Source organism: Tamandua tetradactyla, chromosome 5 (assembly GCF_023851605.1).
Source record: "Tamandua tetradactyla isolate mTamTet1 chromosome 5, mTamTet1.pri, whole genome shotgun sequence".
Lineage (NCBI taxonomy): Eukaryota > Metazoa > Chordata > Mammalia > Pilosa > Myrmecophagidae > Tamandua > Tamandua tetradactyla.
Window position 1 is genome coordinate 68492667 of NC_135331.1, and position 13047 is coordinate 68505713.

The 13047-nt window shown below is 40.2% G+C and overlaps 1 protein-coding gene across 7 annotated transcripts in view; it reads right to left on the reverse strand.

Moving 5' to 3' along the window:
• Nucleotides 1-496: 496 nt before the first annotated feature.
• The window catches only part of TNIK (TRAF2 and NCK interacting kinase), a 404859-nt gene continuing 392308 nt past the window's right edge, over nt 497-13047 (reverse strand). For all 7 annotated transcript variants that reach the window (XM_077161031.1, XM_077161029.1, XM_077161030.1 and 4 more), the window contains 6 exons: nt 11750-11884; nt 8729-8829; nt 6315-6464; nt 4559-4718; nt 4174-4313; nt 497-1995 (listed from right to left, as the gene is read on the reverse strand). In XM_077161031.1, the coding sequence (XP_077017146.1) occupies nt 1912-1995; nt 4174-4313; nt 4559-4718; nt 6315-6464; nt 8729-8829; nt 11750-11884 (770 nt within the window). In that variant the 3' untranslated portion in view covers nt 497-1911. The remainder of the gene's footprint in view (nt 1996-4173; nt 4314-4558; nt 4719-6314; nt 6465-8728; nt 8830-11749; nt 11885-13047) is intronic.

Consider the following 13047-nt stretch of genomic DNA (forward strand, 5'->3'; position numbering starts at 1 on the left):
CGAGAGGCACAGTGATCTCATCCAGAAACTAGAGTATTTCCCCTCCCCTTTATCCCTTACCCAAACCCCCAGATTGAAATGGTTCCATTTCCCTAATGTGTATTTTGTTCTCATTAATAGTACATCAGCTGCTTACGTATTTGGGCATAAGCAGTAAGATGGTAGATTTTTTGGACCCATCTGGAGTAATTGTATGGTTTTCCAGAACCAGAGTTTTTGCCATTCTTTTTTGGCTTTTGTTTTAATTTTGAGAACAATTTGGTCAACTACTGTTTTGTTTTCAAAATATTAAATACATCTGAGATTGCCAGCTGAGCTCTCTATATGTCTCCTGGAGATCACACTGCTGGGATGAACAGTGAAACAGAAAACAAACAAAACGAGGTAGGTTAAAACAGGAAGCGTAACGCACGTATCGTTTTGCAACACCTTGATACCACAGGCGGCCATGCTTATAGCTTTGGAGAAAGAAAAATCCGAGACGGTCACATAAGAGTTCAAATCATCCCAGGAAGAGTTTATAAGGACACACGTCAACCTGAACTAAATACATACATATCTCTGCACAAATGTTGTTTACAGTATGTTGGGTAATTTGGAGGAAGGTAAAATGATGAGGGTCTCAGAATTTTGGCCAAAGCCTTGCTTTCAAGTTCTATAAAATGTGAACCAGCGATGCCCACTGTCTCAGGCAGGTTAATTGTCAAGTCCCTTCTCTCACCAACCCAGAGAGAACACAGGCAGCTCAGAAACATTTATTATTAATATTTTTTTCAGTCACAGTTTTCATCTTGAGAGAGAGGCACCCTCAAGGGAGAGACGGAAAGGCCCGGATTCTGGCTATCACGTACTCCCCAGACGCAGAGAGCACTCAACGAAGTCTCAGGATTAATGAAGCTCAAACCAAGTGGCTTCTTAGACGGAGAGGCTTTTGTGCATTAAAAAAAAAAAGAGAGAGAGAGAGAGTGTGTATGTGTGTGTGTGGGTATATGTATATTAGCTTGTTTCTCAGAAGCTCTTTCTGACCCCATCTGCCATCCATCATTTGCCCTGATCTGTTGCATAACAGCTGAGGGAATGTTGTGTTACAGAGTTTCTAGATTGCTAGAGCCAACTCAACTCCATGGTGCTTCTATCCCATTCAACACATTCCATCCTATAAAGGTCCATATGAATATATGGACTCACAAAATTGGTAGTTGATTTGTATTAGTCTAAGGCTAGTAGTTTAGCCATTAAAAAATCTATTTCCCAAAAGAAGGGAAAATAGTATTTTTTCTTCTCTTTTAAAAATTCACTAGCCAGTTGCTATCAAAAAGCAACCTTTTGGGTTGGTGAAGGTGAAAAAGTTCTAAAATTACCCCACTATGCAGTTATGGCCTTCAATGTAAGGAGATAAGGTACATTTATTGTGCTGTCTCTCATCATCCGAAATTGTAAATTTTATAACGTATTGGATACTTAAAGCCAGCAGGCAGAAAGAATTAAAAACAGACTCATTTTCTCAGGATGCATCCTCTCCTCAATTTGTACAAATTAAGGGGATAAAGAAAAAGGTAAAAAAAAAAAACAACTCGAAACCCACCAAAAACACAGCTTAATCATAAGAGTACACAATATTTGCGTCTATCCCTAACTCCAAAGGGCTCATGGTCCATCTTTGTCCACAGACAACGCAGCATTCTTGGGGATCTCCTGGAAACTCCTGCCACCTTTTTTCTCTCTTTCTCAACCAGGCTGCAACACTGAAAGATGGACTGTTTGGGGATGGGTGGAGGGAAAGGAAAAGGGGAAAGCAGGGTGTTCAACCAAGCCTTCTGATTCTGCCTCTAGACTGGCATAAGTCCACATGAGTTATGTTCTTTTAAATTAGAAATAACGCCATGAAGATAAGTGCCAAGTGCTCTCCTGTTACCAGTTCATCATGGAATTTCTGTTGAGGGTCATGAAAAACACTTGGCTACTTCCTCCAGATCGCACGGATGCAAAAAATACCTGTTTGAAATTAAAAAGAAATTAGTTCAACTGCATGGTTTCTGATTCGCTTCTCTTCAACCGTCCATCCATTTCCTCTCACATGTCCTATCCTTGCCATGTGCCGGTTCTTAAGACTCAACGGCTGGCTGTGCCTTTTGATACAGTGCATCCTATGGAAATACTCCTGCCTCTATAGCTCTGGTTGCTATTATCACGTATGGTGGGACTGGCCTCCAGGGACACGGAAGGGGCTATATTTGGATCTGTGATATCTCTTTGGGTATTGCAGGCTGGGGTAATGTGCCTGATTTCTGACGTAGAACACAATAGGCCGTTTGTTAATTTCTGGCAAGGCACAGTAGCTCCCCTTTCCTCCTCCAGAATGATAAAAAAGACAGATTTGGGGATTGCAGAGAATACTTTCACATTCCCTAAATCAAGGCGGAGTTTGTAGTCAGTCATCAGTAGGCCTACTGACTACTATACAACTTCAGCTTTCACTACATAAAAATTTAAAATTAAAAAAAGGAAAGTGGAGTGCTTGTGATCAAATAGGGCAAGTTCTTTAGTGCCTACTCACTTCGGCATTTCAAGGATTAACGTTGGCTTCTCTGCCGAGGTTGGCAGACCCCAGGCCAAAGGAGATAATGGCAATAATAAGCAGAACCATGGTCTGTTGGGGCCAAGCCTGTCAAATCATTTCATCAAACAGTTGAGAGAAGTGAGCAAAATTTGGGTTTCTGTTTGCTTGAGCTGAATGTCAGTGAGGCATGGCCCGCTGAAAAGAATATTCTGGGCAGCAGTCTAGCCCTTCAGTCAGCCAACACTAAACTCTGGTCCAAGGCATTTGCCTTTGTCATTAGTATAAAGGCTCTGCCACCTTATCACCACAACGTCTTCAAAGGAATGCTGTCTCTCCCAACAACAACTTCTTGTGAAGTTCTATGGAAATGCTTGTCATTCACCTAATGCTACATATGAACGTAAAGCCACTGTTGGGGTAAACAAATCAAAATGGGGAAATACAGAGAGGACCCAGGGAAAACCACCACGAGGGAAAGAAAGGGCTATTGTTCTCCTGAGGCTGTGGGCCCTGGCCTCTAAACCTTGGGTCCCAGATACTGGTGTGCTCCCAGCCTCCTCCTGAACAGGCTGCTAGCACAGCTCTGCAGTGAGCCCGAGGCAATACCCGATCACTCCTAGCTTTCTGATCCTTAAGAAACTGAGTTCATGCTGGAGTTTTACCAGGGGTCAGGTCTGTTTTCTGACATACTTGGCTATGGCTCTCAACCTATCCTTGCCACGCCCAGCTGTTGCCCAACCAGACCATTCTTGGCAGAGTAGTTGGCCAGGGACAAATCTAGCCTAAATCCATACCTCCAGGTTTGGACTCGACCAGCCTGGCCTCTGGGAAATCAGGGTGGGCAAGGAGAAATGTACAACTGTTTAACCCATCACATGTGTTTACACCTGCAGCTTTGGGGATAGCATCTCTATATTTTGGTCATAGCCACCGAGGGTGAATTCACAAATGCAGTTCAGCTTAGCTACCAAAAACTTTGGTTCACTCTATAGGGAGGGCAAGGAAGAATGAACACTGCCGCAGAAAACCCTTCTGTGGTGACCGATCACGGCAGATGGACAAAGCCCATCTCACTGGAAAACAGTTCCCCTATGACACTTCAGAAGGAACATGGCAGGAATGACAGAGGACATGGCACTAGTTGAGTTTGTGACTGTGCGTTCTTTAAGGAATGGGAGACATTTGTTTAAAGTTTCTATTTCCACATATCAAAGGTGAATATAAAGTGATGAGTTAGGTCCCAATAGTGACTTTGTGAAAAGTTTAAAAGTAGAAGTATCAAGCTGACCCACTGTGAGATGATTGACGTTGGGTCAACTATTCTCAGTGCTTAGGAGAATTTTGGGGGTCTGCTGAATCATCATAAGGCCTGCAGGCCACAAAAGTTACTAAGAGTTACAAAAAGTTTTTAGATGCTTTTGTGTCTGTTTTTATATGTGAATAATACATTTTGAGTGTACACATGAATCAAACCAAATAATGCCATTTAAAGATAATATTGATTATTTAACACAGATGTGATTCAAATCAGTATAAAGGAAAATGAAGGTTTCACAGGTACCTGGTGGTCTCTTAAAATGCAAACACTAATGCAAATGTTGAAACGGATTTACCTTATCATTTCTTTCACATAGAAACTTTAACCTTTGAGCTCGCTTATGCATAAATACTCCATCCAAATGTCCTGTTTCCACTGACCGGATCTCAATAGCTTTCTCGCCCCAGCCCATAATCTGATTGGAATGAATGTAGGCTGTCAAAAGGAATTTCCAAAACTGCATTAAAAACATTAGATGGGCAATAACTCACAGCATCTGTTCACATCTTAACCACAAAAATGACAAACGACTTGAGATAAACGGACAAAGCAAGTCTTACGAGTGTTATTCACAGACTTTTTTTTTTTTTTGTGGAATCAAATGGTTGTTTCACATTTCTTGACTTTCGTTTCATTTGGGGGGTGTAACTGCTGAAGGAGATAAGGAATGGTTAACCTACCCACAGACGTGGGCATTTCTCCCCATTGGAGAACCACATCCTTAGTTATCCGGCCATAGGTGCTCACATACACCCCCTCATCCTCATAGCAAACAAGCATCTCCATTCCATCTGTTTTAGGCAAGATGACAATAGCATGAGGAGTGATATTGCCCTGAATCTAGAAGACAAAGAAAGGCCAAGCATTATTCTTTCTTAAAATAAGAGCACGCCGTGTGTATTCAACTCTAACTGCAACAGAGTTTGTTTTTGTTTTTGTTTTTTTCATACTCACTCTAGAATCAGAAATTTGTTTGAGTTGTAATATACAAACCAGTGGCTAGGCTGAGAGGAGGATAACAATGGAGAGCCAAATATTTGCCAATCACTGGCTTAGGCCCTTTACATAGACACTTCCTCATCCTTAGCACAGCTCCCCAGGATAGACACCAGTGTTTACAGATGTGGAGACTGCATCTCAGAGGGGTTATGTAACTCAACCAAGGCGGTACTAGTATTTGGTGGTAGAACTGGGGTTTGAACCTATGTTTTACTGACATTGACATTCATGTGTTTTCCCTTAGAACAGGTTCCTGCCAAAGAAGTGAGGAGAGTGCAAGCCAGCTGAATTTGATGGAACCTAAAAGCCTGTGAAGCCAGCATGCACTCCTACCAAATGGGCTATGAGCATATAACAGATTGTTTATCTCAGTATCTAAGTATGAGAATAATCCAATTTAATGGCTTGTTTAGGAAAAAAAATTAAATTACCACTCATTAAAAACAATCATGGTACTGAAATAATTGTAGAATGACTTGTTCTACGAAAACAACTGTGGTGCTAATGTGGTCCCCAGAAATGCTAGTGACTGGCTCAGAATGTCAGGGTAACCCAACATGAGCCTCACGGACAGGAACTGGAGGCTCACCAAAGAGGAGCAAAGTGTCGGCAGCCATCTTGGTGTGAACAGAAGCTGTGGTGTTTGTGCGCACATGGACAGGCACGCCAGCTCCACCCCTAACACAGCCTGTATGTCACTTGTGTGTGTGTAAGCACATGCATAAAGTACTGAAATAACTTTTTTTTTTCAAGTAGCATTAAGGCCATATTAAGTAAGTACTATATAGTAACATTATAGTAAGAACTATAATTTGCAGGGTCCTGTCCCAAGCACTTTGGATCTATTGTCTCATTTAATTCTGATAATGACCCTAAAAGTTCTTTTTTATCCCCGTTTTGCAAATGTGAAAGATGAGGGATGTAAAGGCTGACTGATGTGTCCAAGTTGCAAAGCTAATAAGTGATGGTGCCAGGGTATGTGCTCCAGCGTCTCTGACTTCACTACATCACTCAGCCTTCAAGTTGAAGAGAAGAACTAAAAATAGCAGGAAAAAAGATTTTCTGCAAGAAATCAGGTCCTGATGACTGACCTTCCCCACATAAAATGAACCAGTCTCCCTTCAAATATTGAAAATAAGTCATCTATTCTACTCATGCTTAACAAATAAAATGTATGCCCTTGAAGGAAAAACATATGTATTTTAATCTCAGTACAGTAAATGTCAACTAATTTCTACTGTCATGTGTCATTCAGCATAAAGATAAGTGAAAATTTTTATCTTGGAAGCATTCTTTCTACTCAGTGAAGGCCCAAAGTCCCTCTGCTTTACTGATAGCAAAGGTTAACATGACTTCTACCGAAAATAAAAACACATTTCTTCTTCCATGCAGGTTTTTGTACAGAGAGCTCCTGATAATCTGCTTTTAGGAACTTACATGAGAAGGTATGTAGATATCATAAGAGTTTCCTGAATCAACATCAATTACATGGAAACCAGTGTGTGAACCAAAAATAACCTTTAATCTTTGACCTTCTTCTACCGTGAGATCAACAAGCAGAGGCTTATGCTGGAGATCTGCAAAAGACTTTAAAAATCACCCCGTGAGTATCCATATCATTCAAAGAGGTTGTCTTAATAATTTCTTCCTGTAGCCATTTCCTGGCAGAAGCTAATTTCTGACCTTCTTAAATTAAAAAGCTAGGATATTCCTCTTTCAGTTTTAGGTCTACTCATGGTCTGACTGTGGAACAAAGAGTCTAGCACCCGTTTTTTATTCTATCCAAGGCAGAGAAGTTAGCTAAGAGTTGTTGATTTTGATACTGGGTGGAGTCAATCTATATTAAATAGTTGGTGCCTGGGTGCTACTGTTCTTTCCTGTTTATTTCTGGCCTTTTCCTCCAGAGATGGTCCAGCCACCTTGCTGACCACTTGCTTCCTAAGTGGCAGCTGGTCCCACCATAGCTGCTGCCCTTTCAGAGACAGCCTGGGGTGGGCAGATGGGCCCAGCTTTTTGCTAGGCCTGTTCAGGATTCATGGGCACACTATGGCTATGGTTTTCCTTCAGTGAGTGAGTAGGTATCAGACTGGCACTTCCTCTAAACTTAATGTTGAGATCTGGTAATTGGGTTGGAGAAGGAAGGGTGTACGTGTGGGGGTGGGTGGGGGGAAACCTCACAGGATGGTGGCTACTTGGGTTTAACTTGAAAGGAGAAATGAGAGCTCCAGCCAAGCTTATGAAGGCTCTGTGTGTTGAAAACTGGGGTTCAAATCCCAATTAGCTGTCGCAGTGTTTGTTTGTTTTAATTTGCCATTGTTTCATCACACTCTACGTTTACTGGGTCTCAAGGGCCAGGAAAGAATTTTTGAACCCCAAGTGCCTTGATCATATTGTCACTGATACTTAGCAAACACCCTGTGTCTTTTCCTAACCTTACCCTCACAGCATGTGAAACAATGGCCTCCTGTCCCTGTCCTCCTGGGAGAGTGCCACATCTGCACTCTCCCAAGTGCCATCCTTGCCAGCTCCTGAGAACCACCCCTGCCAGCCCCTGAGGGCCACCCCTGCCAGCTCCTGCTTTTTGTTCAGGTCCTTAGCTTTAGTCTTTACTCTGTCCAGGCTGGTTAGGTGCTGAAAGTTTTTGAACTCCTTCACTCTCTTTTGGTTATGAAGCCGATGGCCGTAACTTTAGAACTGGAGTGGGAATGGGATCTCGATTGAAAAGCTTTCGTAGAGAGAGATTCAGGCGGAACAGCAGCACCACTTTAGCTTTTAGGAACCATCCCTTAAGTGTTGTTTCTGTTACTAACCTAATGCGTTCCAAAAATTTCTCTCCATAAAAGTGGGGTTATGGAGGGGAGCCTGTTTCCACTGATGGCGCTATCTTCCTGAGCACATCACAAATGAGCCACTCAGACTAGGGTAACAAGCTAAGTGGGGTGATTCAGTGCCAAAGAGGGCCAAGGTAAGGCTGCCTCTGGTCCTCGCATGGCATATGTGGCAGGAAAGAACAAATAAAGGATGAAAGGGAAAGAATAGTTATAAAGATGGGGAGAAGAAATGAGGGCCAGTGGGATATAGGGAAAAAGAGACAAAAGCAGAGAGAGAAAAGAAGATAAATTCACATCCCCTATGAATGGGCTCTGTGGCTCTGAGCACACTGGGGTGCCTTTAGATGGCATGCTGGGTCAGCCTTCCTGGGCTGGGATTGAAGGGACTCGTCCATTCCAATCCCCACTCTTACTGCATCTCACAATTAATCAATTCAACCATGTTTGTATAGATTCAGACAGGGTCAAATGAGAAGGCAGTCAATACTTAAGAATGAACAGAAACAAGGTCATTTCTGTAAGCTACTGCATTCAATACTCATTTCAGAGAAGTCCAAAAGCAATAGGGATATATGAGCATCAACTGAGTTTTAGGAACTTTACTCAGAAAGGCTTATGAGGATTATGAGATTCAGAGATTCAGTTCAACCTTGAAATACAGTACTGCTTGTGGTCTGCCTTTTTCAGGCAAGATCCCAGAGTCTCTCCTAGTTAGGTCACTTCATACTGAGACTCATTGAATAATACCACAATCAGTGCTTTACCTGGTAACCCTTCTATACTAAACAGGAGAGCTTGTACACGTTTGAATTTGACTAATTTTATAGCATTATTAGTATTTAGGCTTTACTTTTGGAATAAGTCTAAGAGTACCTATACTATACAAATAGGCTTTTCTATAGATAGAGAAATTGGTATTGGTCTATATGTAAGAAAGACTACTAAGTTAACTGCTTGAAACTGAAAATTAAAAAGAAAACAATTGAAAAGCCCTTTTTAGGCAATCACATGCTTGCTTACCTTAAATGCCATGAACTTATGATATGGTTTAGGAGCCCAAGCATATATTTCTACAGCATTCTTTAAGGCAATCACCAAAAATTTGATCCTTTCATATTTAACTGTAATAGAAAATTATGAATTAAAAAGTATACCAATTTATTCAAGTTTTTTTTGCTTTAATGAATGTGCAATCTGCAGTATCTCTTTGTCTACCTATCTATCTATCTATCAACATAGTTGGGGGTGATGGTTCCAGTGTGGGATTTTCTTTATAGGTACAGATTTAATATCCTTTAATATACTTGGTCTATAAAGCACTTGGGGGTTTTGTTTTATATTGAAGACTTTTTTCTTTGCATGAATATGTAACTGTGTAAGACTGTCTTTAGCCACTAGATCAAGATGTGGATTATTCATTGTAAGATTAATCTGTGTAATATCTTTCATGTTGGCTTGCCTGGGTTTTATACTCACCTGCATGTTAACATGGTAGAAAAATTAGCAAATGGCTATAGACGTAAAGGCTAGCATTCACTTATTTTCCAGATTCGAATTCCAATTATTAAGTGAAACAATTGCTCATACATGCTCCTAACAGAAGATGGTGTATTAAGAGTCCTGGATTCTGTTACTGGCCTTACTTTGAGAGCTCTGTATAATTTAACAAATCTTTTTACTCTTTAGAAAGATGGAACATTAAACATCCTATATTCCATAGACAGAAAGTTGGTATAAGATTGAGTACCTATTCATTTTTTCTCTTACACAGAGAAGCACTCAATAAATGCTTATTGAAGGGATGAATGAATGAATGGATTTTTTCATCTGCCATCCTATTGCTTATTATGGTCTGTGTATCTTTTGATAACAATAGTGGCCAATATTTATAGCGATGACCTTGAGAGACCACAGAATCCTTTAAGGCACTTTTTGGATCTTCCACTATTAAAGTAAAGATTTTAATTCTTGGAAATTCCTCATCCATAGATGATATACATGGCAGTCTTTCTCTTCATGCATAGTGTGAACAAACAGAATATTCTGTGTCCTGAAAAAACTGGGTAGGGATGTTTTAATATACTTCAATGAAATGCTAAATTTCTACTTGTCTTCTTCACAGCTTTTCATGGCATTAACTCTTTACAGGGACTAACTATTCTCTGACCTCTTCACCTAAAAGCTAGAAAACGAGCCACAGTTAAAATTTAAAACAATCCTGAAAATAAAAACATATCCATGGGCTAAGAGAAATGCGGAATAAGAGAAATAAAGAAATATTTTACATGACTTGGATATATAGTTTGCTTTTCCATTTTATTCTCGTTTATATTTTTAAAATTTCACAAGAACCTGGGTATGCTGGAAATTATTGGGTCCTACACAGAGATAACAGTGTTTCAGCTGAATCCTATGAGGAAAGCAAAAAGGAGACCACAAGTGGTTTTCTGGATAATTGAGGCAAACATGTTTCTGAAAATTAATTTTCTGATAGAGAATCATCAGATATTGCTCCCTGGTTCCATTTCACTTTTGCGTGTGTGAATTTACATCCACAGCCTACTCGTACAGAGGCAATGGAAGCAGATAGCAATGTTAGAAAGAATAGGCCAGACATATGAGAAGAGCCAATAGGAGATTTGGAGGTCAGATGGGACCTCTGCAGACTCACATTTTGTTAGGTATCTGGAAGAGATAATATTCAGAAATCTGATATTTTACTCTGCAACTAATTTCTTAGCTCTGTCATCATGCTTCTTTTATGTTCTTCTCTATGTTTTTTTTAGGACATGCATGGGCCAGGAATCAAACCTGGGTCTCCCGCATGGCAGGTGAGAATTCTACCACTGAGCTACCTTTGCACCCTCTCCATTCCAACACTTGTATTACACTTTTTATTCCTGAAAATTTAATTTTAATTTCCATACTTTCTCTTTTGGTCTTTGACTGGCCTCCCACTGCCCTCCTCCCACCGCCCTCCTCCCACCTTTTTAATAGCTCCCTACTGTTTCATGGAAACAGTGATTTTTTTTCTAATCTCTCTAGGGTTATTATTATGGTTTTAATATTTTTCTTACACTCTTCATTATTTTTGTTACTTCTAAAGTCTTTTCTTTCTGCTTGTTTAGATCTTCATATTCGTGGATTTCACCATTGTCTGATATAGGTAGGTTTATCAACTGCTGGGCTTTAGTTTAATATACTTAGGCAGTGAGTTTTTTCATGGTACTTTAGATGTTAGTACCTGTACATCTTTTCTCTCTGGCCACTCAGTTTCTCCAAAGGCATTGCAATCTCTTACCTTGGGTTAAAGCATGGCTGCCAACATTTTGGGAGCTAAATAGGGAAGGAGGTTTTCTTGGGTTAGGTAGGGTCCTCACAGTTCAGTAGGAAAATATTGATTTAATCCATCATCAGACCAGCCTCTCATCCTGTTCTAGGCCATGGAAACTTTTCAACTTCTGTTTTTTGCAGAGGGGGTGGGGAGCTGCCTGGAGGTTCAGCTGGGGAACTGGGCTCTGGAGGAATTTGTGTTTCATCAACTCTCCAAAGAGCCTCCTTGTTTTGTGACCTTTCCCACACTTCCGCCTTAGGTATAACAGCACCTCAGTACTGGCTCTTTCTGGATGCTGTTGAGTGATTCGATTGGTTTTGATTCTTCCCTTATTGTAGACTTAGAATCCGGCATTAAGTGTTCTGCTAGGTTTGTTTCCAGACATCCAACTTCTCGTTCAATTTTGTTGTCATCTTGTGCTGCTGTCTTTCTTCTTCTGGTCCCTCCGTGCTTGTGGGTTTGCTGAATTTCTATTGTTTTATCATCACTTTAATGACTCTTTGGGAGGGAGCGGATATAAATGTTCCAACTAGAGCCGAGGGTGCAACCCTTTCAACTTCATCAACTTCTGAGATAATGCAAAGATACTTAAGGCCCAAGAAGTATTTTAGACTGATCACAAACATATCATACATATCTGATAGAAAAAATTGAGTGAAATTTAACTGAACTATTCTGATTGGACAGACTAAACTTACTAAACTTACCAACTTTGTAATGTATACAGCCTTCCAAGTCTCCAACAGTGATCCAGCCTTGTTTCTTTTCTACTTCTGGGTCATTGTGTAATATTCTGTTTCTTAACCATGAAAGATAATAAACTCGTAGCTTATTCTTCTTTCCTATTGAAATAAAAGAGCTTTAATTCACGTCCCTTGGGACAGCCTTTTCTCTCGCCCTCCCCACCTCCATTCTTTTTCTTTTTTTTTTTTTAAATAATGTATCATCAAAGTACTATCTTTGCCAGGACTTATGGTTAAAACAGCTCCAAGTATTTTGGACAAACCACTTTACAAATTATCATTACCTTCAGGTGGTTTCTTATTTGAGCAAAGTGCTCTTTTTCCTCTCTTCCCAATGGAAAGGGTAGTATCTACTGAACTCACTAAGACCTAACTCTGCAACAGAGTGGCTGTTCAAGCCCCAGAATATTCTAGATCTAATCGCACGAAGGAGTGTTGACAACCAGACATTTCAGCCTACTTATGTGTGGCTGCCTTTTGCTCACCCTGTAAGCCAACAGCAGATGTTAACAAAGACATTCCTCTTTGCCTCCTCAATTATTCTAAAGATGATGGTTGGTTTAGTTTTATTTTGTTTAAGTAACAGACAAAGAGATTTTAAAGGAGACAAGAGAAACAAGTTCACTGAAGACAATCTGGGCTCAAAAAATAAATCTGGACAAGTTTATGGTGCTGAGTTCCATGGAAAAGAATACAAAACAAAAACAGAAAAGGGAAAAGGACATGAACTTAAAAAAAATACTTAAAAGTTCCCTTTGCTAAAATGATCCTTGAGTAAAGAACTGGTAGGATGATAAATCATCTAGAAAATACCGGAGTACAGAAGGAGCAAAATTTAAAATACTCCATTAGATTATCTGAGTACCACATAACAAAGGTATGACTGGTATCCTTTGGATGGTTCTTCCTAAGTAATCAGAAATTTAGGATTGAGGGCTTTACTTCTTGGGCACTTATATCCCTTTGATTTTTCCTAGGCTTCAAGAGATGTTTCAGACTTTACAAAGGAGGTATACACCAAAAAAGAATTCATGAAAGCATTGCACAGCGGATTATGTGCTTCCAAAACTTAAATCAAGTGAATCACTATGTAGTTGCTATTCATTTTTGTAATCAAAAGCCCAGATATGTATTGCTCACAATTTCTGGAATGGGCAGGAGGTACAGGATTCCTCCTTTCTATGCCAATATGGATCAGAGGTCAGTTAAAAAATCTTCTGCTCCTATTTTCATTTTCTCCTTTCTCCATCTGGGCCTCATGA